Source organism: Polistes fuscatus, unplaced genomic scaffold (assembly GCF_010416935.1).
Source record: "Polistes fuscatus isolate 324 unplaced genomic scaffold, CU_Pfus_HIC Scaffold1, whole genome shotgun sequence".
Taxonomy (NCBI): Eukaryota; Metazoa; Arthropoda; class Insecta; order Hymenoptera; family Vespidae; genus Polistes; species Polistes fuscatus.
In genome coordinates, this window is record NW_025112997.1 from 7,577,933 (window position 1) to 7,605,147 (window position 27,215).

General features: G+C 28.2%; 4 protein-coding genes and 1 long non-coding RNA gene across 15 annotated transcripts; 2 read left to right on the forward strand and 3 right to left on the reverse strand.

Moving 5' to 3' along the window:
* Positions 1 to 626: 626 nt before the first annotated feature.
* Positions 627 to 7,090, reverse strand: LOC122520291 (ADP-ribosylation factor-like protein 4C). 3 transcript variants are annotated; one of them, XR_006304502.1, is made up of 6 exons: positions 6,754 to 7,090; positions 6,309 to 6,410; positions 5,718 to 6,185; positions 5,422 to 5,637; positions 4,965 to 5,353; positions 627 to 4,884 (listed from the first exon to the last, which is right to left on the reverse strand). XR_006304502.1 is itself a non-coding variant. In XM_043640406.1 (5 exons), exons 3-5 carry the CDS (start codon positions 5,929 to 5,931, stop codon positions 5,157 to 5,159), a joined length of 627 nt encoding a protein of 208 aa, XP_043496341.1. In that variant the 5' UTR covers positions 5,932 to 6,185; positions 6,309 to 6,410; positions 6,754 to 7,090; the 3' UTR covers positions 627 to 5,156. The 3 variants fall into 3 exon arrangements, 2 of the variants coding, with proteins under 2 accessions (XP_043496341.1, XP_043496353.1); XM_043640406.1 differs by having other exon boundaries at positions 627 to 5,353; XM_043640418.1 differs by having other exon boundaries at positions 627 to 5,353; positions 6,286 to 6,410.
* Positions 7,091 to 7,666: 576 nt separating this feature from the next.
* Positions 7,667 to 11,282, forward strand: LOC122520310 (28 kDa heat- and acid-stable phosphoprotein-like). The gene is made up of 5 exons (XM_043640421.1): positions 7,667 to 7,949; positions 8,085 to 8,182; positions 10,408 to 10,542; positions 10,624 to 10,754; positions 10,867 to 11,282. Exons 1-5 carry the CDS (start codon positions 7,940 to 7,942, stop codon positions 11,081 to 11,083), a joined length of 591 nt encoding a protein of 196 aa, XP_043496356.1. The 5' UTR covers positions 7,667 to 7,939; the 3' UTR covers positions 11,084 to 11,282.
* Positions 11,283 to 12,151: 869 nt separating this feature from the next.
* LOC122520390 lies at positions 12,152 to 13,993 on the forward strand. The gene is made up of 3 exons (XR_006304520.1): positions 12,152 to 12,236; positions 13,255 to 13,485; positions 13,712 to 13,993. It is a non-coding gene; the product is annotated as an uncharacterized LOC122520390 (long non-coding RNA).
* Positions 12,519 to 19,849, reverse strand: LOC122520379 (probable 2-oxoglutarate dehydrogenase E1 component DHKTD1, mitochondrial). Its single transcript, XM_043640472.1, has 14 exons — positions 19,803 to 19,849; positions 19,435 to 19,724; positions 18,656 to 18,875; positions 18,445 to 18,585; positions 18,236 to 18,351; positions 17,333 to 17,554; positions 17,096 to 17,253; positions 16,754 to 17,021; positions 16,185 to 16,392; positions 15,677 to 16,089; positions 13,246 to 13,366; positions 12,982 to 13,170; positions 12,756 to 12,841; positions 12,519 to 12,687 (listed from the first exon to the last, which is right to left on the reverse strand). Exons 2-14 carry the CDS (start codon positions 19,666 to 19,668, stop codon positions 12,568 to 12,570), a joined length of 2,496 nt encoding a protein of 831 aa, XP_043496407.1. The 5' UTR covers positions 19,669 to 19,724; positions 19,803 to 19,849; the 3' UTR covers positions 12,519 to 12,567.
* LOC122520326 (mediator of RNA polymerase II transcription subunit 25-like) lies at positions 19,803 to 26,640 on the reverse strand. 9 transcript variants are annotated; one of them, XM_043640434.1, is made up of 16 exons: positions 25,880 to 26,639; positions 25,611 to 25,785; positions 25,471 to 25,516; positions 25,262 to 25,386; positions 24,885 to 25,104; positions 24,206 to 24,809; positions 23,833 to 24,119; positions 23,493 to 23,674; positions 23,214 to 23,376; positions 22,913 to 23,104; positions 22,635 to 22,829; positions 22,359 to 22,544; positions 22,213 to 22,272; positions 22,008 to 22,127; positions 21,742 to 21,897; positions 19,803 to 19,855 (listed from the first exon to the last, which is right to left on the reverse strand). In XM_043640434.1, the coding sequence occupies exons 2-15, from the start codon at positions 25,730 to 25,732 to the stop codon at positions 21,754 to 21,756; spliced, it is 2,646 nt and encodes an 881-aa protein (XP_043496369.1). In that variant the 5' UTR covers positions 25,733 to 25,785; positions 25,880 to 26,639; the 3' UTR covers positions 19,803 to 19,855; positions 21,742 to 21,753. The 9 variants fall into 9 exon arrangements, with proteins under 9 accessions (XP_043496369.1, XP_043496390.1, XP_043496385.1 ...); XM_043640455.1 differs by lacking the exon at positions 19,803 to 19,855 and adding an exon at positions 21,595 to 21,683 and having other exon boundaries at positions 23,493 to 23,638; positions 23,938 to 24,119; positions 25,880 to 26,640; XM_043640450.1 differs by lacking the exon at positions 19,803 to 19,855 and adding an exon at positions 21,595 to 21,683 and having other exon boundaries at positions 23,938 to 24,119; positions 25,880 to 26,640.
* Between the last annotated feature and the right edge of the window lie 575 nt (positions 26,641 to 27,215).

The following is a 27,215-nucleotide window of genomic DNA, read 5'->3' on the forward strand; positions in this document are numbered from 1 at the left end:
ATACAGTTATCTCCTTACACATGCCCAAAATATTAAGATTACTTTTTTCATATATCGCGCTATATAAAAATTTAAAAATTACAATTGCTTTAATTGAGCATTTCATATTTTTCTTTATCATTACCAATTTCTTTTTTCACAATTGTTTTTTCTTATTTTTCACTACTACGTTATCAAAAATAGTTTGCGTGAAAGAAAAATATTTTCTATCTTTAAATTTATCGTAAATTATATTTTTTAAAATTTTCACAAAGAACGATTTCCTATAATATAAATTTATACGACGAGTAACAGGAGTCTTCTGTGCGACACGGCACGAACTTTTATCTTTTTTAAAGAAAAAAGGGTGTACTTTGAATGATTATTCAATAAATAGGAAAACACGAAATAAATCTTTAATAATTCGAAAGAAAACACGATACAAAAGAAAAGATAACAAATCTTCACACTTATCGAATATTAATATTGCACTCATAAATATAACTTTCATTCAAAAAGTCTAGATGATTAATTAATTAACTAACGCTCCAAAATATTACAATTAAAATAGAATATCTTTCAAAAAACCAGTCAAATAATAAACTAGGTAAAATATTATATCCATTTTATATATATAAGTAAGCGCATTGAAGTTAAATCATATATTTACAAATATTAGCGACTTAAGATTTACGCTTCTCTTGACAACAGTTGAATTAAAAACAATTTTTTACATTGAAACACATAATAAATAGCACTTTTAAAACGAATACAAATTCTTATTCAATTAAGTGCACTTTGAAAAGGAATACAAATAACATTCTTAGATACGCAATACAATGTATTTAAATCTAACAATAAGTTTATTATGCAACGCTTTTCTTTATCATTGGCACATGATTGGAGTGTGATGTTCTGATTATTCCGTTCAAAAGTTTTCAAATAATAAGGAAAATTAATTAGAAGTACGGATTACAATTTAACAGAATTAATGAATTTATTAAAAATTTCATGTACCTTAACATATTGTTCAAAATAAAGACAATAATAAATTATTCATTTTCACAGTAGGTACTGACAATTCTCCTAACAATCTGCATCTATAGGAAAAACATTCATGAAAGTTAAACAAATATCTAAATATCATATCAACAAAATAAAGAAGTGCAACAATCAATATGTCTATCATTGTAATTTACACGATCACAAAATCGACGTTCACACTACACAGTACATGAGAGATAAAAAGTATGAAAGATAGCAGTATTTGTTGGGCAATATTTTGTTCCGATCAAAGATTATAAATAATTGATCAAAACAAGTTGAGATGAAATCATCATTTATATAATTCTACAGAATAGATTGTCAACGACTTTACACATATCTACAGAGTAATTGGTAATCTTTGTAGACATACTAAAAATTAAGAAACTATTGGCAATTAACTGACAACTTGATTGTATCATATAATTTAATATCAGTGTAAATAAAAATGTTATATTGAATTGAAATAAAATATTGTCCAATGCTTGAAAATAGAGTGTTGTGTGAATGTTTACATTCCTTTATAAAATCATTTTACATAACACATATCACTCGATAATCTTCAACTATCTTTATGAACTCGGAATTGAAAAATGATCAAGAATCGCCTTCAATGACGATGTCTAAGACTATACAAAGTTTAAATAGTGTTTTCAAAATAATAGAAAATAATTCTTTATAAAACACTAAGTCTCATTGATACTATGAAAAAAAATGCTTAAGTGCTATTATTAAAAGCGTAAGTAGGCAGTGCAGTGTTAAAACAAAATTTCTGTCACTCTAAAAATCATATAAAATAAATTATTTTCAAACGTAACACACAACAAAGTACGATGATTACTTTTGTCTTATCATTGCAATCTGCATAGAGTAGTTTTCTGTTTCACTGTATTTCGCACATCAGTCATATATATATCTATAAAGCATATTATAATATTAGGACGACAGCACTTTAAATGAATCGTTGTGATTTTTTATCTTTGTGTTTTGATAAATAAGCTTCCTTCAATGTGACAAAAATTTGAGACTAGGCTACTAGCTGCAATAAAAAAAAAATTAAGGAGTGCTACAATCATCAAGAATGATAATCGCTTTATTTAAACAATATGATATGCACCCACAACATACTTTAACATTATCACAGCATTTCTGTTTATCAAAGTTTTCTTCAATACACATGTAAACATATTTGTTATATTTAAAAATGAAATGAGAAACAATAGATAGAATATTGAAAATATACTAATATTATTAAAAACATAATTTTGAATATAAAACTAAATCTACTTGTGTACGAGATATTTCAATGGATCTACAAAATAATTTCTAGATGTAATCTTCAACTGGAGATGATTGTAAGTTACTTAAAATAGCACCAATAAATTATCTCAAAAGTGTAAAAGTTAGCAATGAATTTTAAAAAGGACGATATCTCTTTTAATTTGGCATATGGAGATAAAAATATCGCAATAAAGAATGATAAATATAATTATATGTAAATATGTATTTTAATACAAGTTAATGTGTTATACATGTATTGGAAAAAATTGATCTCTTTACTACTTACAATTCCATCTATAATAAGTTCAGAACACCCATATAAAGGGAATAATTAAATTCTTTTCTTCAAGGTATAAAGGTGCAAAAAATCGCAGAAATACGATTATCTTCAAAGTTTCTAAACTTATGCAAGTCACCTCGAGAGTAATTATGCGATTATACTAAAGCTTTTTCTACTATAATAAATAATGATTTTTGTCATCAGGAAGCACATCCATCTATCTCTTAGGCCGATGGCTGAGCATTTTATTTTTAAAGAGTAATGTATTAGCAGATTGTTTTCCGTTTTTGTTTTAATGATCAAGGGTTCAACGAATCTATGATAAAGCTGCCGATAGTAACATCAAATCAATAATATGCAGCTTATACATAGATTTTTGTCTTATAAAGGTATTGTTTTACCTTTCTTTTATGTGCTGACCTTTTTGTATTTAAACTTATGTATAATTTGAAAATCGCAGTTCACACCGCATTATTAATATGGGCTAAAATTTTCACTGATTAGATAGACGTACGTAGAATATATTCAATTTTCTAACTTGTACTCTACCAGACATTAAATTACCCATCAAATTTTTTCTTCCATAACATTGACTGATCTCAGCGAATCGACCTATTAGCTATTATGGACTATTAAAAAGAATCTTAAACAATTTCTAAACTGACCTTTTACATCGACTCCTTGTCATTTTCTTAATAATCCATTCTCTGTTGCTTTGTTGATATACTGTCTCAAATTAAATGATCAGTCTTTCACTCTTTTGATCACACACTTTGTGAGAAATTTGTAATCCTACATTTCACACTATAAAAACATAGCACTTTAGCGAATATTAATATCGTTTATAAATTTAAACAAATTGACAAGAGATTTTATGTATGTACTCAACACGAAACATGCACAAAATGAGAACAAATATACAGATTCAAATGCCAGTATATGGGAAAACAAGCTTTCCACCAAAGTGTATATTACAAATTGGGAACATTTGTATACAATTTCACAGTAGACAAATATCTCACTAGATTAACTCATGTTAATTCAGGGGCTGAAGCTACATCGATAACTCCTGTATTTAATATCAAATGATTGCCAGCTCTTGTCTTGGGTAATGAAATGACAATTATATAGACTATGCTGCAATCTATGAAGGCCAAAAAACTGGTACACTTAAACCTAGCCAACAGAAATACCTGCCGGCTAAATATAATAAGCTGCGCTGTATTCACATAAACTTATGAATTTGCTTAATCTCCCATTTTCATTATTAACAGTCAGTAACATTATTGGTATAATAGCAATGACAAATGCAAACAGTGCTTATCGATTGCACTTAAAACTCTTGTAACTTGAGAGCTCCTGGCTTCTTGATGTTATCCTCTTATCATCACGTGAGAGGTCTGAATTATCATAAAGGCCCTGAGAATGAGACAGTCTCTAATTGTAACTGCCTCTTTCAGTGCTAGCATACTATTTATTTGCATTATGATGCATACTAAGTCATTGTATAATCTGGAGGTTAATACGGCGCATTGAACAATCATACTTTTCCAATCAGAGTTAAGATCCAAGATTCTTATAGACAATCACTCTTAAGTAAAGGTAGAATGTTTGAATGAATAGATGAAACACTATTCTTTCCCCAGTAGAATACACGCCACAGTTACAACTGATTTTGGAATAATAGTATATGTACTAATACTCCATATGTTTATTGTGAATCCAAAACTCCAATTGAGATGTTTATATGAATACACACTTCAACCTTAGTTATTGTCCCGTTAACAGTGCTGTCTTTCACCACAATGATAAGTCCAAAATTATTAAAAGTCTGATCTAGTAATGCTACTCTTCCTCTTTAACAAAATTAGTAGTTCATGATTTGTCATTTTCAACTTTGATCACTTCCAGACTAAGTGGCACTATAGTAAGGTTCTAAGATGTAAAACCATCATTCACACTTTATCATGAGCGAATAGAAGACAATAATATAATATAATATAATATAATATAATATAATATAATATAATATAATATAATATAATATAATATAATATATATCTTCTATTAAATCTTGGATTAAAAAGTGATTTCACAATATGAAATTCCACCAACTACGTGGATGGTATGCTCTTCTTATCAGAATTGAATTCAAGTCATATATAGAGTAAAGAATTTTCTTTAGATGAAACTATCAATCTTGTATTACTTAGTCTAACAAGTGCGGATGTTTTGCTTAATCAAGTTTGATTAGTCTCAGCACTCTTCAACACTAAATTGATTGCAAGACTTGATGTAACCTAAGTTAACAAACTGTCAGTAGTTATAATAAAAGTTGAAGCATTTGTAATAATCAATACTGTTCTACTTTCAGACTTACGGGGCTATTGCTGTTTTAGCCATCTATTTATTTAATTGAGCACTTCTTAGCTGTCAACAATATGGGTGAGAAAGTTGACAAGAATGAAAAAGATAATACGGAGAGGCCCACGGTGGGCATTTCCATTATCAAAGAAGAGATCATCCGTGGGCAATATCAGAAGACGCAAGTGCAGTCTTCCGAAGCCCTGGCCTACCTAGCCCTCTTCCTGTTTAGTTTGGCCAATTTACGTCGTTTTAATATCAATTGATAAAGAGTGTCCAGACCTTCGTGTAAACCTTCCCCTGTAATAGCACAAGCAGGCTGCACCCTTATGCTAGAACTACCAGGCAACCCAGCCAGTTCCGAGACACCAAGCTGCTTTTCCAATTCACTCACTTCTTTAGCACCTAAAGGCAAAATTGTGGTTGTGCAATTATATATCAAAATAATTCAATTCTAATCTAACAAAGTTTACCCAATAAATCTTGCTTATTAGCAAGAATTAAAATGGGCACACCCGCATTATCAGGACTCCTAACTGTTTTTGTAAGTTCCATTTTTGCTTCTTCAAGTCTTTCCGCATCGCAAGAGTCAACAACAAAAATAATACCGTCTGTGCATCTGGTATATGACTTCCACAGAGGTCGTAACTTTTCCTGTCCACCTACGTCCCAAACTAAAAAATTTACTCCTAGGACATATAATAAATATTAGAATGTTATATGAAAATTAATGATCTCTCAATTCTATTGGTTGATATATAAAATATACCTTTTGCTTTACCAATGCCACCACGAATTCTTTCACAATTAAAACCAATGGTCGGTACAGTATTCAAATATTGATCAAATTTTAATCTATAGAGGGCAGTTGTTTTTCCTGCACTGTCAAGACCTAGCATAGCTACATGAAGCGGCGTCCCTGTGGGAAGAGCCTCGAGCAGACCACCTCCACTGGTGCTGCTTCTGCCCAACCCAGCACCCATTCCTTTCTACCCACCTTTTCCAAATTTTTAATCTCTTTATTCTCCTTTTTATAATTGTGCTTTTTACCCTGTCCTACTTTTATCAAACATCTATACAATTGCTTTATTTCTCTTCTGTATTGAACCTTACTTTTTTCTTATACTATGTTTTCTATGTTGATGATACGTTGTTAAAACATCTTTCTTCTATTCTTCTCATAATTTTTATCTCATCTAAGAGAAGTTTTTTTTGAGGCCAATGAGTACTGTACCACCTGAAATAAAAAAATAAAATAGTTATCGCCACGTTTTTAGTAAAAGAAACATTATAAAATAATTATAAATAAAAAGTAATTAATTTATTAATCCACTTACTTATAAATAATTAACCCACTTACATCTTTTGTTATTTTTATGTTTTTCTTTTATCAAATTATCTTCTTGCACCCTTTAAGGATCTCTTCTGTCAATCAACCTCTTCTTTCTTCTTATTTTTCCTTCTGTGTACGATACAAATGCTATTAATATTTTCATATACACATTTGTATATTAGCACTTTTCAAATATAATAATTTAATAAATATTAACAATAATATATATTAAATTTCTACATGTCTCTCAATTGGTGTAACATTAAATACCTCACTACTTTTAGGAGAAGAAATAAAAAAAATAAAATAAACAAACGAAATAATCAAGCTTCTGCGAAAGTTAATTACTCAACGAATTATTAATTTCTACATTCGTAATCGATCGTCTATCTTAATATTAGAGCACTCATTTGATATATTTCTAAAAATTTCTCTTGTTACGTAATTTGACGCATGTTTATTTGATACTCACTAACTCATCTGTGCATAGAACGTATCCAAATCTATATAACACTTAGGAGGCCGTCGTCCTGAAAGGTCGCACAGTAACACATCACATCGACTTTGACATACTTCTCATCGAACTTGAAAGACCGATCATAATAATCATAAAGTTACTTTAAATATCTTTATTTACTGCCTTGCGATATTATTAGCCTATTTTACTTTTATGCGTATATATACATTCTTTATCAATAAATAATTACTTGTCACCAATATAAGAAGAGACAACAAACAATCGAGGACCGGTAAACGTCGATACGTTCCCAAAAACTTGTGCACAATCAACGACTTTATTACCAATAGACCGACCAATAGCATAACTCATTTAGCAAAAAGATTTTTTAACGAAATCGTATGGTGGCAGCACTAGTTACCACCAGTACGAAAAATAAGTGCAATAGCCAATAAAAAGATCTGATGTTTTCTATTTGTAAACTGTATTTAACAATAATATAACGGATGGCTCTCCGAGGGAACACAGGAGTAAGAATGATACGTTCATTCTTCTTATCCCCACTTTTGACATTTTTGAGGTACACAAAGTAGGATCTTTGTGACAAAATCGTAAAATCTCTATATTTGCAATGGACATATTGATGTTTTACGATCAAACGTAAATAAAACAAAATCATTTGAATGCTACGCCAATGCTTTAATATTTTATGCTATCCGTTTCAACTTGTTCTGTTCTCTTTCTTTGTTGTATATTGAGTTAGTGTTGTGAGCCTTTGCACCAATAAGAAAAATACGTTACGCCAAGCAAGAGTGACGATGCAGCTAATCTTTTTAGCCAATGAGACTCGTAGGAGAATCCTCCATACGGGGCTAAGTCGTCGCATGCGAACAGTACATAATGCTTTCCGAAAATCATGTAACGCATTCATGCTTCTTACATTGGCTTGCAGTGAATACATATGTACGAGTAATATAGTCCTTTCTTTGCGTAGTCGATATTACAGTACCGACGTGTTTTTTAGTTTACGTAGTTATTCACATAAGTTATGTTAGTCTACGTTTGAATTTGCTATCATCGAGGGGTTGATCTAATCAAAACTTGACGTAATTATAGATTATAATCTAAGAAATTTGAATACTCAATCAATTTTGATAGCTATATTATATTTAAGCTACCATTAGTTTTATAAACACAAATAATGCCACGAGGTAAGTGAATATTATTTCTAATTGCTCTTTGTTCGATTTTTTCTCACTACTTTTTTTAAAGAGTAAAATACACGTAATTTTCAACATCTCGACCTCGAAAGATATTTTTGTTTTTGTTGTTTATTTTGATTTCAGGGAAATTTGTCAATCACAAAGGCCGTAATCGCCACTTTACGAATCCCGAGGAATTGGAAGAACAACGTCGTCAGGAAGAAGAAAAACGTCAATGGAGAGTCAGTATTTTTAGGTTAACCACCAGCTCAGCGATTTAGATATTATTAATAAGTACGTAATGTCAAATTGTCCATCGATGGTCAAATGTGACTGGGACAGATAATTGCAACAGAATGTTTATGCGATGCATTGTGCTTCGTTAGTTTCTTTTTTATAACCTTAAATATTGACGAAAGTTAGAAATATTTTTAATTTAATCGAATATATAGTTATATTCATTAAATTGAGCATATACATACTATAAAAGTTTTATCTGTTCAATTATAAGAAAATAAATGATGCATTATCATATTTTATTAACCAAAATAAGGAAATGCATTGCATTTTATTTATTACAAAATTGAACGCATATGTAACATATTTGCATATAGCAACAATTCTAACTTTAATATTTTGTTGCATATTCACGTGTAACAACTTTTAAAAATTTTATTATAGATTCGACTAGGTTTTTAATATTAGAAATTCAGATATTTTCTATTAGTTTCTATTAGTTTAATTTTTGTTTCTGTGAAGGATAATGATCTAGAAATGACCTATCTGGACGGAAGTGCGGTATAAAGTTTTTATACTTTAGGATTTGCATGAACCTCGAATGTATTTCTATTAATAATCCCTCGATTTTCATTTCACATTCTTGAATGATTAATACTCTTAATATCAAAGCTCTATAATTGAATAAAACTTTTGTTAGATCTCTGTTTTATATAATAAAAAAATAAATAAAATAAAAGTTTTCTTCTACAAATGTAAATCTGGGGACTATGGCAGAGTACGTAATAATTTTGAAATAATATGTACCAACCATTCTCTAATTTTATACGTCAGATAATTAGAGTCATTATCACGATGGAAATAATGTATTTTAATATTATATATTCAAATTTTCAGTTAAATGCTTTAAATTATTTTTTAATACTGAATTATTCTATTATTTTGTCTATAATTGTATTAAAAAATTCAATATTTCGTTAATTTCATTAGTTGTATCACACGACTTCACGACTTAACTATTCTCCCTTATGTTCTACAATTAGTATTATTCTTATTAAATAACATATTTGACTTTCATCACAATATAATTCTATCATCAGCAAATTCTAGACATTTAAGTTTAATGAAACAAATAAAACTTTTATAGCGCTTGTGTACGCTCAATTTTGTTAGTAACTATAAGATGAAAGGAAATTATACGTCATGATCAATACAGCTCAATTCTACACTTTTTAATCAGTAGAAATTAGGTAAACAAAATTGTGGCAACATTGACTTTGAATTTAAAATTCTTTTTGGTTTAAATCATATTCTATTTAACATGCAGATAAAAATTCTCAAAGGAATTATGAGTTGGACAATAAATTTGACATAATCTTGACTTAATTTCTGACTTGTATTAAAATAATATAATATTAATTCTTCATCAACAAAATGTGTTGATCTTAATTTGAAAAACGCGTTGGACTAAAATTTTTTGTGAATTTCCTTCCGTTACTTGTACTGAATTTCTGTAATATTTCCTTAACAAAGTATAATTCCCTGCTGCTTCGTTTATAGCATATCGTTTACTTTATATCTTATTGTAATTATAAACATATTATAAATAGAGCAGAAAAATTATTGGAACTTCAAAATTATTTTTCAGAAGAACGGGTGAATTCCAATCTATGATCTCTTTGAGACTTTTTATTCTCGTTAGAAATAACTGTCACATTCAAGGTCTATGTTATTGGTTTATCTAATCTCCAATTTAAAGGTGTAGAATCAAACTGTTTTTCTAAGGTGTTCTTAGAATATAAATTTCTTATATGAATGCAAGTAATTTAAAATATTATTTTTATTTTTTATTAATAAAATTGTATCGATATTTCAAAGTATTAATGGCTTAAATCATATCGTAATAGATAATCGTTAAGAATAATAATTTTATATCTCTATATTTTTAGTAATCTAATTTTTAATATATAATACTTAATATTTTGATATTCAGACATTTAGAAATTACATGCTATTTATATTAATACTGTATAAACGACGCACACTGCAGCTATCTTTTATATAACTTAAAGAATAATGCAACGTGTACAAAGAGATATATGCTTATACATATGTAAATGTACACAGAAAATCCTACATTAATTGATGTAAAATAATATCATTAGTTTAAACAAAACTATCAAATATTTTTTATAGTAAAATTGGCAATTTTTTCATTTATTTTTTTCAGAAAAATAAAGGTAATGAGTCATCTAGCGAGGAAGAAGTAGAACCCAAAGCACGTGGCAGTAGGAACAAATTGAAAAATGTCAGCGCATCTGAAACTGATAGTGAAACTGAATCAGAGTCTGAATCAGAAACAGAGGTAGTTAAAATTTATTTACTAATTTTATTTTGTTTAATATAAATATTAATTAGTATTTTTGTTTGTTTGTTTTTTTTTAAGGGTAAAGCGAAGGGAGTTGAGAATTTAATTCAGGTGGAGAATCCAAACAGAGTACAAAAAAAAGCAAAAAAGTTATCGCAACTGAATCAATCATTAGATTCTGCAAAGCCTGAATTGTCGCGAAAAGAAAAGTAAATAGTTTTAATATTTTTCTTATTTATATATTATTTTGCTATTCTGGTTAAGAGTAAAAAGATTTATGTAATAATTAAAAAAATAACTATAAATATTTGTTAATTTCAGAGAGCATTTAGAAAAGCAAAGGGCCTATGCAAATTATCAGAAATTGCATGCTGCTGGAAAAACCGATGAGGCTAGAGCAGATCTAGCACGGTTAGCAATAATTAAACAACAACGAGAAGAAGCCGCAAAACGAAGAGAAGATGAGAAGAAACAAAAAGAATTAGCACAACAAAAGAAAACTGAATTGACACAAAAGGCATTGGGTAAAAGAACCTAGATTATTAAAATCATTCAAATTAAATTACACCATTATCTGTGTATATTGTGTGTTATATTGTGCTAATTTCCTATACAATTCAAACCTACTTTCATATTATGGAAATTGAATTAAATGACTATAAGTAAATATGTACTTTGAGCATTTGATAGGTATATCCTAAATTGTTTAAATAAAATTACTATAATAATATTTAAAATTAATTGTTTTTTTCTAAGCTTAATACTTTCATACTTATCATATATAAACATATACGCACACACATATATATTTAGCAGAATATTATGTGATATCATCTTGAATATATACTATTATTTTTTTCAAAAAAAATAAAAGAATCAAAAATGTCATTCCTTTTATATTTTTAAATTTATTATTCTTTTTTAACTATTTTAAAGATATCAGTATCATATATAAAACATATTTTTGGATAAATAGAAATATTAATAATTATAGAATATTTATAACTCAAAAAACAAAAAATAATTTTTTCTTGATTTCAATGTTTGACAATAAATAGAAGTTAATTTGGTTATGTATCCAATTTAAAAAAAAAATATTATTAGAAAGAAATTTAAAATGGCATTTAAATGGGCAGAAGAAGAGATAGTAAACTTATTAATTCTGTATGGAAAATATGAATATTTAAATCCATTTGATCATTTTGATAAAAAAATATACAGATATAGAGTATATAAATATATAGTAAATGTCATGAATATACCCTCTTTAACAATCTATGATTGCATTAAAAAAATAGAAGATTTAAAAAAGCAATATTGTTTTGAATTATCAAAAATTGCGGCTGCCATATTATGTGGAAAATTTTATGAATCCCAAACAAAATATTTTAAACTAATGCATGAACTATTTTTCCCATTCGTTAACTCTGATAAACAAGTAAGTATTCTATAAAATTAATATCCTTCTCGCCACATTTATTATAAAAACATATAAGTAATTTGAGTTATATATAATAATCAATATGTAAGAAAAGAGTTCTAAAAATAACGTCTTTTATAGCAAAATAATATTACAAAATATATGGTTAAAGATGTTTGCACAGAAATAGATTTAATGGAAAAAAGAAATGATGATGAGTTTGATATGTTTGCAAAGAATATAGCTTATCAGTTACGAAATATTAATTTAAGTAAGTATAACTAAATAAAGTCAATAATAAATCTAATATGATTAATTTTTTACTTATTTCTTTTATATAGAAACTGCTATTGAATTAGAAAAAAGAATACAAGATTTAGTAACAGAAGAACGTCTAAGTAATAATAAATATTCTCTTTCTAGTGACAATATTATTTGTTGCTGTAGTTGTAGTAATTGTCGAGAAATTCGTCAAAAAAATAGTTTTCATTTACCAATAGCCACTAATAATCAAATATTCAGAACTAGTTAAACGTAAAATTAATTTGAGAAAGTCATTTGTTATAAATAAATGGAAAAAATAATATGAACCTTTAACTTCATTAGTTTAAAATGTTTTTTATCAAAAATGGTGTTTTTATAACTTCTTCTGCTTCACGTTTATGTAATTTGCTTTCGCCATCAGCTGATGCTGCCATAGTAGGACGTCCACAGTATTTTAACTGAAAATATAATAATTATTATTGATATACTATATACATTCATACAAACTGTATTGTATATAACTTACTTGTCGACCACATAAATTTTCAAAACGTGACTTCACAAAATTCCATGCTCCCATATTTCTAGGTTCTTCTTGACTCCATATAAAAACTATTAAAAAACTTAATATATAATAATTCAAAAAAGAAAAAAGATAATAGATTAACCTTACAATAAAAATTAATTTGTTATTATTAATAACAATAATAGAATATTTTTATTTAATAAATTCCAATATTTATTATACTTACGTTTTGCATTATTATATTTTTGTATTTCTTCCAATAATTCTTGTAAAGGAAATGGACAGAGACATTCTAATCTAATAATTGCAACATTACTTTCTCTAATAGTTTTTCTATAATCTTCAAGGGCATAATAATGTTTTCCACTGGTTAAGATTACTTTATTTATCTTAGACGTATTTATATTATCATTTCCTTGAAATATATAATTATTTATTTTCTTATTATATTTTAAATATATTTTATAACATATTAATAGATATTTTTTACCTATAACAGGCTTGAAACTCGTACCAGGCTTCATATCCGCCAATGATGACGTAGCGTTCGCATGTCGTAATAATATTTTAGGTGATATTATAATTAATGGTTTTCGAAAATTCCTTATCATCTAGAAAAAATATGAATAGAAAAATATGAAAATATGAAAAGTTTAGTTAGTGGTATTTTAGCTTTTACGGCAAAAATGTTCAAAGCAAAAATACATTATTACAAGTATCACTTTTGATGGTAAGCAAAAGTCTTGTCAATGTCATTGGTATTTTTTTTAAATAAAACATTAATTTTTGTGGCATAAATTAATTCATTGTAACTTTCTGAATGAAAAAAAAAATCGGAATATAATCTCAAACAAGAAAAGGATATGACTTATTTATAATTGCTAAACATTTTTTCAAAAAACATCGCGAACTAATCATATTTTGTTGATATTATATCTTAATATTATTTTATTCAGAAAAGGATGACCAATCGATTCGTGTAGAAGAAAAGCTCGTAAGATTCTACTTAAGAAACTACCGATGACTTGAAATTTCGAAGAATTTTATTAATTTTCTATCAAATAATCTTAATATTAAATTTTGTTTAATATCAAATGTGACTCTTTCAATTATGTTACTTTGACCAAAATATTTTCTTCTAAAACTAGAAATAACCTATTCATGGGGAAGCTTATACATAGGCACTGTACACTCTCAATTTTTCTCGTTATATAAGAATATATTTATTAATTTAATTATATTTACTTGTAATATATTTCATTTTATCATTAACAATCTTATACAATTCTTTTATATTGTATAAATAATAATAAAGAATATATATTTTATTTTTAAATTATTTTGAATTATACTAAACTGTATAATTTTATCAATAATAAATAATATTTTCTCATGCTTAATTTTTTTTTTTTAATTTTTATCATACTTGGATATTTTATCCATATACATATACAATGTATTTACAATGTGTATGTATACATCGAAATTTGCAACATTAGGTGATAATTTTTTTTTACTCACCTTGTAAACAGGATGTTCCGGCAACAATGATACAACCGAATTAGGAATACCATTCCTTGTGAAAAAATAAGTCGAAAATGTAAAGTAAAATTTTTGCATAAAAGACTTCATTTTGAGAAAAACAACTTTGAAAATCTATTCGATACATTTTTAATTAGTATAAGTTTTGACTTTATACGAATAATATCATAAATAATAAGATTATGCATATAATAAAATATATAATAATAAAAATTAACTTTATTACACCAACGTGTGGACGAGTTGCTGCAAAAGCTATATTGCCATTGCATGATTTTAAGCAGAATATCATGTCCACGTATTCTCGCGTAATACATCTTGATATAGTTACATATAGCAACAAGAGGAAGCAGATAATAACATTGTGTTTGTATCCACAAATACGATCAAAAACAGATCTGTCAAGTCGAAATTTACTGTAAGTAATGTAAAATTCTTGGCGAGGAAACGTTGATATAATTTAAATAAAATTTTATTATTATAATTATTTACTACATTTAGTAATACATTAGGATTATTTACTACAATTAGTGCTTCATCCGCTCAAGGCACTGTTGTTATTCGATCTTTTTTCCTCTTTCAAATAACTTTCAATCATTCTTATTTTAACATTTCTTTTGTCATCTTTATTGTACCCTACTCTCTAAATACAACATTTTTTATTTTCTTTTGCTATCTTATCTATTATTGTTTTTTCACCTGTTCTTTTATCTCCTGCTTTACTTTGTCCTCAAACTTTATACTTTATTTTTACAGTTTTTCTGTTTCTCTTATACGCACTTTTAAGATTTCGAACTTTTTATACAATAAATACAAATGTATCGAATAAATTTTTAAAGTTATTTTTCTAGAAAACTAAATCTCATATGCAATAACTTTACATTTTTCACGAAAAATCATTCCTTACGCGGTTGTACTACTGTTGCTAGAACACTCTATACAGGGAGTCCCGAAAATCGTGGTACAACCGGTTAGGTGATGATTCTACATGAAAAAATAAATCAACAAACAATTACATTTTTTCATTTAAGGTTTCGTTTACGAAAAAAATGAATTTGAAAATCCGTTAGGTAACCATATATTTACTGGAAGATTCGAAGTATGAAACTTCTATTCGTTTGTATTATCAAACATGGATATGGACAACATAGCTACCTGAAGGATTTTAAAAGTCATTTTTTTCTTCGAAAACGAAGCCTTAAATAAAAGAATGTTTTTCTTTCTTTTCGACTTATTTTTGCATATAGAATCATCACCCAACAGGTTGTACCACGATTTTTGGGACATTATATATATTCATGATTCTATTCATTATTTAATTTATAATTAATTACACAAGACATCCGTAATATGATTAAACAATTTATTTACGGCCATACCTGTCTTCTCAATAAATGAAAATACTGTGCTGGTGTAGTAGGATTAACTATTTGTATATTAACATCTTCACCATCAACTTCGTTTTCTTTGCTATTTGTAAGTTGTAAGAATCGTTCAATTCTACATGAACTATGTTCTGGACCAGCACCATCATAACCATGAGGCAAAAGCATTGTTAATCCACTACTGAGCAACCACTTTGCTTCACCACTTGTTATAAAAGTATCAATAATAATTTGTGCTCCATTAAAAAAATCTCCAAATTGTGCCTCCCAAATAGTTAAAGTTGTTGGGACTGTTATACTCATACCGTATTCATAACCAAGTACCGCTTCTTCTGATAAAATACTATTTGCTAATTCTAATTTTCCAATTTGTTTATCCACAATACAATTTAATGGAATATAAATATCTAAAAGATAATTAAATGTTAAATTATAATATCTATAGATAATGTAATATTATGGAAAATATGAGAGATTATAGAAAAGATTTCATATTACTCACTTTCAGTATTCTGATCAACAAACATAGCATGTCTATGGGAAAAAGTTCCTCTACCTATATCTTGTCCGCTTATTCTAACGTTGTAACCTTGATAAAGTAAGGACCCTATAGCCAATGCTTCTGCACTAGCCCAATCTAACTGTTCACAAAACATTAATTTTCTCAGTCGGCCTTGAACGTGATTCTTCAGCAATTGAGGGTGAATACTCTAGAATAAAAGATACAATTATCTTTTAAAGATAATTTGTAATAAATCATACAAAAATATTTTATTAGCATTTCTATTCATTTGGTCAGTATGCTGCAAAATAAATGGTCAGAATATATAAATATTTATTTTAGCATAAATAATAATTTGATAAAATTTTAAATAGATGGTCAGTATTTATGAGAAAAATAGCATATTGTATAGTATAATTGCATATTGTATAGCATAGTGTACATATTGATACAGAATACACACCGACATTTTATTCAAAATACTGACTATTTATTTAAAATAAATTATCAGACATCTTGAAAAATACCGACCCAATAAATAGCTACTTTTTATTAATACATACACTTACCCAGTTTGTTTCTACATGAACACTTCTTTCCCCAATAAATCTTAACAAATCAATATCAATACCTGTATCCCACTGAGTTATACTGTGTTTAGCTTGTTCCATGCCAGTCCATCTACCTGATAAGTTTATTGCTTCTGGAACGTAATTTTCAACTTGTTTAAGAGCTTCAGACAGACGTTTATTATATTCTTTCATAATATTTTCTTTTTTAGTTTTTGTCAGGATATTGGACTCAATTAATTTCTCTACATATCGATCTGGTATAGATCTAAAGGATTAAAAATCTCATATTTTATTTTTTATCAATTTATTGATAATGATATAGTCAAATATTATACTTACGGACGATTTTGTATAATTTTATATATTCTTGGATTTGTAAAAGTTGGATCATCTAATTCATTGTGACCCCATCTTCTAAAGCAATTTATATCTATAAAAATATCTTTCTTGAATTTCCTTTGATATTTAAATGCTATTCTTGTGGCTCGTATAACCATCTGTAAAAATCTTGCTATATTTAAAGTAATTGATGTGTAAAACATTTCATACACATAAATTTAAATGTAATATATCTACTTCTGGTTCATCTCCGTTGACATGAATTACAGGAGCTGCAATCATTTTTGCCAAATCTGTGCAATATCTAGATGATCTACTTCTAGAAGGTGGAGTTGTAAATCCTAATTGATTATTAATTATTAGATGAATTGTACCTCCTATTTCAAAGTGAGGAACGCCACTTAATGCTAGACATTCTTGATTAATCCCTTGTCCCATATAAGCAGCATCACCATGAATCTTAAAAAGAGGTCAACAAAAACTTATATTTATATTTTCATTTGTATATCTTATAATATACATGGTGCCAGATGTTTTACTGTGCAAACGTTATGAACATATTCTAAGCACAAAAATAAAAAAAATCTTATCTACAGATCATTTAAACCTTTATTAAAAAGTTCATCAATTGTAAAATTGTCTAAATGTGCTCTTTAAAATGTTGCCCGCCTATGTGAATACACGTTTGACGCTGCTGTAGTATGCTGTTTATGACATAACGAATTTCTTGTGGATTTCTATTAATTTCTACAATTGCATTTCTGATTTGTCCTATTATAACATGAAGTGTAGCTATCTTAGTTGCATAAACTTCTTGTTTTATTTTCCCCCATAAATAAAAATTGTAGTGGAGGTGAGATCAGATGTATTAAGTAGTCAAGCTATTTTTCATAAAAGACTATATTGAATCACTCCAAGATAGTAAGCAACATACACAGAACCACTAAACATCATCTTTGAGCAGTATGTTTAGAGACGATTTTATAATTTATGTTATAATTTTTTAATAAAGCTATAAATGACCTATGTTTATATAACCTTTTTTCCTTATTTTTGTGCGTAGAATACGCTTACAATGTTTGTATGGAAAAGAATTTGATACCCTGTATAATATCTAAAGTTAGATATATTAATAATTACTTGTAAGTTCAATACTTTATTACTCCACCATGCAGAGTGATCATCACTATATGCACCATCTTTGACAATTTGCATTATTCCCCGAGTCTTTCCCATGGAAACTGGATTAACAGCTTCTAGATGCGATGGATTACGGAGCATAGTAACATGTAAATTTTTATTATCAATTTCTAGATTTATGGAAGACACCAAATGACTTGCAACATCACCTGTTGTCTTTGCATCATGTGGAAATTCTGAAGATTCTTTAAGCTTATGAAATAATTTTTCTAGTGGAAAATTAAGCATTCCTGTTAGAACATTTAAACGTCCACGATGTGGCATACAAAGAACAATATCAGTTAAGCCGCCTGTAAAATGAATAGAAAAATTATTAAAACCCTTTTTATTTAAATAATACTTTTATCTTTATATACTTACTATTTACAGACAATTTAAAAAATTCATGAAAAAAAGCCATCATACTTTCAGCTCCTTCTCCGCTATATCTCTTAAAGCTTACAAATTTTGTAGCCAGAAAATTATCAAGTGTTTGACTTTTTAACATTTCTGTTGCAATAGCAATACGTGTTTTATTATCCAATGATTCCATTAAACACATTTCTGTGACGTTAGAAAACCATTCCCTTTCTTCTTCAGTCTATTCAAATAATAATAACAATAGTAAAAATGTGTGTGAATATTATTAATAATATATATTTCTTAATAAATTATTAAATTATTAAAAAATAAAATATAAATGTATTACGTACATTATTAACATAGCTGTCTCATTAGATACAAACAGAACATCAAAATATAAAAAAAAAGAAAAAATAGATAAATATATACTGCTAGCAAGAGAAATAGAAAAAATATGGAAACAAAGACAGATTTTCATACTAACGCTTATAATTTCAATTACCAATATAACAATTAAATTATTTACACACCTATGATAGCTTCGACTAAACTCATAATCAGACATGCACAGATATATTTAAAAAGGTATTATCCTAAAGATATGTAGCATAGCCCTCTTATTCTTTAAACAAAACTATCTGCTAAACTTGATAAGGGCAAATCCATTTAGAAGCAAATAAAAATCACTCAAGGGTGAGAAAACATTGGTAAATAATAATAACAATAATAATGAATAATATTTAAATATGTATAATTATTAAAATAATAAATTATTAAAAGGTGATATATATATTTACCTCAAGATAATTAAATTCGACTCCAATATGGGAACAATAAACAGTATTCAAAAACTTCAGTGCTTCCGAAACAGTTCCTTCCTTTTGTTTTATCCCCAAGATTCCTTTAAAAGATACATTGTCAGTTAGATTTAACCCAAATTGTTCTGGTTGCAATTCAGGAAGTGTTACTTGTTTGTTCAATGATATAGGATTTATATTGGCCTGTTTATGAGCAAACTGTCTATATGCCATAACAAGCCTATAAAAATTACTGTTTTTAACTCGTGTCTCTAAGTCTTCTTTTGACACTGAAAATTAGTATATTAAATAATAATAATTATGATATTTAAACAAAAATATTTAAATAAACTGATTAATTTAAATACCTTCCAAATGTTTTTGTGCTTGTTTGGGTTTGTATCCATAAACACCATTTCCACTGTGATACAATTGAATAGCAACGTTACGTTTACAACAAATATGTTTTATTTGTAAAATATTTTTATTATATTGTGTAATTTGTCTTTTTAAATGTAATTTTAAACTAGTATATGTTTTTAGTGCCATGATTGTTAGAAAAATTAAAAATTGATATCGAGAAGTCAGCTGCTGCAAGTAAGCTCGTTTTCTCTCAATTATGTGTTATATGCTACTACTCAATTAATAACTGTACATACGATAATTCTTATCTGTTTACTTAAAAAGTCTGTATAGTCTTATTTTACGAATTTATCTTTACATAGATTGCTTGTTTGGAAGGAAATGTTATCAGCCAAGGAAATGAACAAAGAAAAAAATATAAAAAAATAAGATTTAAAAAGAGACAAAAATATTTTACAAAAGTTTATAATGTTATTTATTATATCTTACTATATTCTTACTATATAATATAATATAATATAATATATTATATTATAAAATATATAAAATAAATCTATATAAGAATTTATTTATCTCTTCAAATAATATCATAATTAACACTGTAATATAGAACTACTTATAAATAATATGTTCTTATATTTTATTTTAATCAAATAATGTTCTGTACAAATATTAAAATTAAACTAATATCAGAATATAGTCGGTCACGAAGATATTCGGACACCAGTTTGATATTTATATTTTGTATTTCAACTAAATGTACAAATCTACGAAAAAAATATATTGTAGAATATATTATTAGAAAATTATTTCTAGATAACAAAAATAGAAAAAATATTTATTTATCATATACGATTGTTTTAATAATTGAAGATAATAAAACAAATCGCTAATTCGTAGGACAGAGAAATATTCGGATATTTTAAAATAGTGTTAGTCAACATAACAGTGATTTAAATCTCAAAAATCTATTAGTACAATGTTTTTAAGCATAATGCTTTTAATATAAAGGAAGAATTAATGGTCAAGTATTCTTTAATTGCGTTTCAAATTTATTGAGAAATAAGTCGTAAAAGTAAGAACACATTTTTCAATATGCAGCACTTATGTTACTCATTTTCCATCGAAAAATGGGAAACTCGTATTGTAAAATTTTAAGTTTTTTAACAAATGGTAAGAGAACTATAGAAGTCATCCTAAAAAAAAATATATATATATATATATATATAAATAAAGACAGAATCAATTTTATTCGTCAAACCATTGCAAATTTTAAGTGTTCACGATAGGTGTGACATTACTAGAAAAATTAAAAAAGAATCGTAGAAACAAGTATTCCAAAAATAGCCATAATACTACAGGCAAAACGTAGTGATATACATCTAGAAAAGGGACAAATAGTCAGAAGAAAACAATATTTTGACGCAATAAATAGAAAGAAGAGATTCGGTTTGCTAAAACATATTTCTATGTGCTACAGAATGACGTTATTTTAGCTAATGAGAGCAAATTTAATGTTTATGGTGGTGATGTGAAAATATAAAGAAAACTCTCTACGAGAAGAATTAAATCCAAAACACTTACAACCTATCATAAAGTACAATGCTGGCTTTGTAATAGTAAGGAAGTTTATGTCTTCACAAGAAGTAAGAAAATTAGTATTTATTGATGACATCCCTGATAAAAATAAATATCTAAGATTTTAAAAAAGTTTTAAAAAAATGCTGCGAAAATGGGAATCTAACAACACTTTAAGTTTTATCAGGACAATGAAAAGCACAAAACACAAAGCACGGATTGTTTTTTTAGTCATTTATACATTTAGTTAAAATACAGAACATAAATATTAAATCTATACTGGGGTCCGAATATTTTCTCGTGATCAACTGTAAATATAATATTATATTAATTTTTATACAAAATAAAATTAAAAAATATAATTACCTATACTATTATTTAATTAAGAAAATCATAATTATCATCGAATTGTTGATTTTGTGTACTATTAGGTGCCATAGGACGTGTTGTCATTTGTCCTCTCGGACTAACCATTTGTTGTTGTATTCCAAGAATTTGTTGTCTGTACTGAGGTTGTTGTTGCTACGAAAGAAATATTTATATATTTATGTGTATATATATATATATATATATTAATATACTATAATTATACAAAACTATAGAGGAGGAATTATCATATTTAAATTTCATACTTGTTGTAGTAAATGCCGTAAACCAAGACTGTTAGTTGACACAGGACGCATCATTCTTTGAGCATTAGATGCTTGATTTGCCATAGCGGAAGGAGCAATACCACGTTGTGCTTGTTGGGCCTAATGATAATTAAATATTAATGATAATTCTAATATTTCTTCAAATTTGATTAATGAATATTATTTATATGTAAGAATAACATGCCTCAAGCTGTTGTTTATATTGCATTTCCTGTTGTTGTGCTACTTCTAAATTTTGCTGTATCTGTGAGAATAATAATAAAAATTAAATATTTTATTTATTATCTAAACAAAATAAATACGTGACATAATATTTTTGTTAGTGCTTACATTAACTTCCAGTTGTGATTTATATTGTGCCTCTTGTTGCTGTGCAGCCTCTAGCGTTTGACGTAATTGTTGGATCTTTAATAAATTCTGATGCCTGGCTATTTCAAGATCATCAAATGGTGGTCTTTGTTGACCGATAATACCTCCTGTATTACCACTGACTTGTGATGCAGTAATTCCTCCACTCTATAACAAGTTGTAACAATTTAATTTATAGGGAATTATTAATTTCATTTATTACAATAATCTATCTTTATTATGCGATTTTCAGCTTACCTGTAAAGTTAATTGATTTTGTTGAGCTGAAGGAGTTTGCAAAGTCTGTTGAGGCGTATTCGCAGAAACAACATTTTGTGTAATTTGTCCTCCACCCATTGTCAAAGTATTCGTTTGAGACAATAAAATCCCACCTTGTGATATTCCCGTGTTAGGTATAGTACCAGGTAAGGCATTTCCAGGGGCTGCACCAGCCTATTTAATCAAGTTAATAGCAATAATTACTTCCATACTCGCAACAAGGAATTGTAAATATTATTTTTATTTGTTATACTTACTTGACCTTGTCTCATTGGACCTTGCGAAGTTTTTTGTTGTTGAATCACTTTACGAAGACGATCAACAAAAGCTGTTTGATCATTAGGAATAAAGCCCAAATATGTTCGTTTTTCTGCTGTATAAAGAAGTATAAGCACTTTTATTTCACATGCTGAACTAGGTGGTACAGATGTAAAATGTACACAGCCTGCCTGAAAATAAAGTATGCAAAAACAAATTTAATAATATTACTTATTCTCTTGAAGACAAAATGATTTTTCAATATAAAGATGGTGTTGCAATGTAAGAAATAATTCTTACAAATCCAGAAGTCATCATATTTGTTAATGATTCTAAAGCTTCGCATTGTGTTGGATGAAAAAGAACAGATTTGGAATTTTTTAAATAAGATCCACCAATATTTCCTATTAATTGTTTTGGCATCAATTGCATTATTAACTTTTGTGGCCATGTATCTGCTTTTCTAAAAATTTTAACAAAACAGCATTATTCTATATAAGTATACGATTATTCATAACTATGATAAAATAATTATTTAAAATTATAACTACAATATATTATTAAATTAAAAATTTTTACAATTCTGGATCTCCATCTTTTGAATTGGCAGAAACTTGACAAGGAACGTGTCTTGTTTGCTTCTGTGCATCAGCAGGATTTTTAGTCTTTTCAATCCATTCCACAACACCTTGCCAAATAGTATGTCGTTCTCTTGCAGTTGTAATCTGTTGATTTGAAACATTTCCACTCCCTCCATTAATCTGCAATGTAGATAGCAGGACAAATACAGAACAAAACTTTTAACATATATAAAACGAAAGGAAACAGAAGAACGTGAACAAAAAGAGGGAAATGGAATCATTAAGAAAAAATTATTGGAAGATGCACTTCTATAATAAAAATATTTATCATGAAGTACCTGTGCTTGAGGATGAGTAGCTAGTGGAGTTACAGAACATACTGGAACTGGGGCTTGAGATGCAGTTACAGTTGGTGGAACTTGAGTAGGCACAGATGGACTTACACACGATGCTGTGAGTTGTGGCGTTGCTTGACTGTGTGCTGGCTGATTTGAAATAGATAAGGATGCTTGTTGTTGCTGTTGTTGTTGTAGCTGCATAGTCAATCGCAATTGATGCTGCTGTTGCTGATTTATCTGTTGTTGTTGTTGTTGAGCATTTGCTGCCATGATATTACTGTTAACCACTGAAATGTGAATATATAACACATGAGTAAATTCATATAATTTTGTTACGCATATAAATATAATAGAATAATTTGCAGTAACATACTACCATCCATTCTTTGACCATATGGAGATACGTTAAGTCCTAATGATGAAGGTGGTTGTGTTAATTGAGCAATTAAGGCACTACTCTGTGCATTAGTGGGAGCATTAGCACTTGGTGCTATGAATGGTCTCATCCATCTAGAATGTGTAGCTCTTGCACCGACAGCCCCTGGATGATAATTTGGAGGAGCAGATATTTGAGGATTATAGGGTGATCGGGCACTTATAGGTGCAGCCATATTTTGTGCTACTGATTGATGAACCGAAGCAATATTTTGAGGTGTTTGATTTCGGAATGTAGGAGTCTGTGATTGTGGTGTTGGAGCAATACTTTGCTGGACTTGATTTGGATTTGGGCTATCGTTGCTTTGTAATGGGCTAAGAGGAATCTGTGCTGTATTTGGTACTGCTGTATGAACTGTTCCTCCAATTGATGGACTGACAGGTCTCTCTTTTAAATTATAATTACGTAAAAGTACTAAATGTCGTGGATCTTTAGCATAATTCTTTGTTTGAGACGATTGCAGATCACCTCCTGCCTTTTCAAATAATTTGAACAATGCTGGTATTTTTCGTGGAGACAATACCGATAAATTGATGTTTCTCTAAAAATAAAAATATTATAAAGTACTCAATTTATATATAAGAATCGATTAATAATTACTTAAAAAATGGTAGACCTCTTGGAAAAGAGTAGCTACTTGTTCCACAGTATGACCGGCAAATTTATAAGATTCTTGAATAACTGTTTGATACGGTGGTGAATTACAGATCAAAATACAATGTTTCTGTGTTGCACTACTCGGTTCTCGTCTTAGCAATAAATCTTCAAAGCATTGCAATGCAGTAGCAAGGCCTTCTCCAATATTTGCATGTGATTCTCCTTTTCCACCAACCATTCTACAATCATAACATTTTAAATTAATAAATGATACATATACATACATAGAAAAAATTATATTAACTGGCGGTTTGCATAGAATGCTTTCAGTAGTTATGCCAGCTATGTTTGTAACTAAAACGCAGATTAAAATAATAAATATAAAATTTTACATACTCAAGTTTATCTAAGATAAGTAGTAATTTATGGGGATTTACGTAAGGGCCAAGAGTTTCTGTGCAAGATGCTGGCAAACAATCAGCAGCATGATATAATACTATTCCATACAGTGTAGTACTATTCTGTTATATTAAAAGAAAAATACTTTACAATACTTTAAATATAAATGTTGCATAAAATAAATAATAACTCATGAATTCAAATACCTCTGCAACATATTCTCTGTCTTCTATACCACCTTGACTAAAATACCTATAAAAAAAATAAAATCAGTGTAACAAACATTACTGTTATTACATTTTATTCATATGTATTTAAGTTTCATAATTACACAAATATTACTTACTCTAATGTAGGTATTAAATAATTGGTTTTGAGATCATTCAAATATGCACCATTTACAGCTGTTTCTTCAATAACAAATATAACATCAGCTTGTATACCATGTTCAGCAGGTCCAGTAACCATTTTTTTAAATTAAATAGATTATCACTCGAAAAGCACACAACATACACACAAACCTTAAACAAGTTATAAGAAGTGTATTCGAAAATTTTCATCAATGCCTGTAAAATATAATTTAAACATTATATTTGACCAATTTTGTATAAATACCTTGAATCACAATATAATAATAATAATAATTGAATTTCGTATTAATGTTATAATCTTATTTTGTTGAACAAATATACCCATAAAATTTCATAACTAAATTTATCAAACACTTCATTTTATAAGTTAGTATTTACATTTAAACTTTCATGACGTTCTACTACAGTAGCTCATAGTAATTATATCGTGAAATAAAGTTTACTTTATATCTGTAGTGTTAATAACACTTATAAGAGAACATTTCGAGGGAAAAAAGCACGGAGCTTAGATAGAAGGAGCACGAACGTATAGTATCAGAAGTGTCCCCGAAAAGTAGAGCAAATAAAGTTTCATTACAGAGTGCGCTGCAACTGCCTCGAACCAGTTTTTAAATTTAGCGGTTAAAAATATTATAACACAGAGTAAGCTATACTTAACCTACAATTCCAATGTTTACAGATTTTCAAATAAATAATTAACAATTAAAAAATAATGTTGAAATAAATAGTTAATGGCACATTTAATTTTTTTTTGTGACATCACAGAGATTTACTTGCCCGTTGCGCTACTCTGGTGGTGAAAATATGTACATGTTATTTGATGCTGTTTTTGGGGACACATTTTATACCAAATGCCCTATGCTGTGCGTGCTCCTTCTATCTAAACTCCGTGGAAAAAAGCAAGATCCTTAGTGATATTAAACTTTATTTTAACTCCCCTTACGACGCCCTCTTTTTTACGTGACTCATACTCAACTGATTTTTGTTTAAGACTAAAGTGGACTAAAGTCCTTAGAACGCGTTGCCAATAGTCGTAAATTGATTGTCTTATATAGCGATAGGTGGCGGTAGGTAGCGTTTTGTAGCGGAAGGAACCAGGAACTTGAATTCTATTGGTTCAAATACCGAACGCCACTACTATTTTTATGTAACATTTATTTTATTCATAAATTATTACAAAACAAGAACGGATAGCAAAAATGCGTTGTTGATCGAGCACGTGTAACTTCTTAATTCATTTCTTTATTTATAATAACGGAAGAAGAAAGTCTTTGTAACTATAGAAACATTAACGTTCCCATAGAAACGTTGTTAGCCGTGATAGAGTGCTAACGCTAAAGTAGCTTGACCAAAGAATCAGCGGTGAGGATGGCGGCGCCAGTCGCATAGGATAAGGTAGAAATCTGCTTATTGACAGCAGGCCGCTACAGTTTGACAATCGCCGCGCTATGCACTGTTAAAAACTAATAGCTTAAGAGCTCATGGAAAAACGCTAAAACAGCTCAAAAAAGTTGGCATAAAACCTCCAGAATTAAGAACAATGAAGATATAAATTTAATTGCTAGCTATCTGCTAATTCG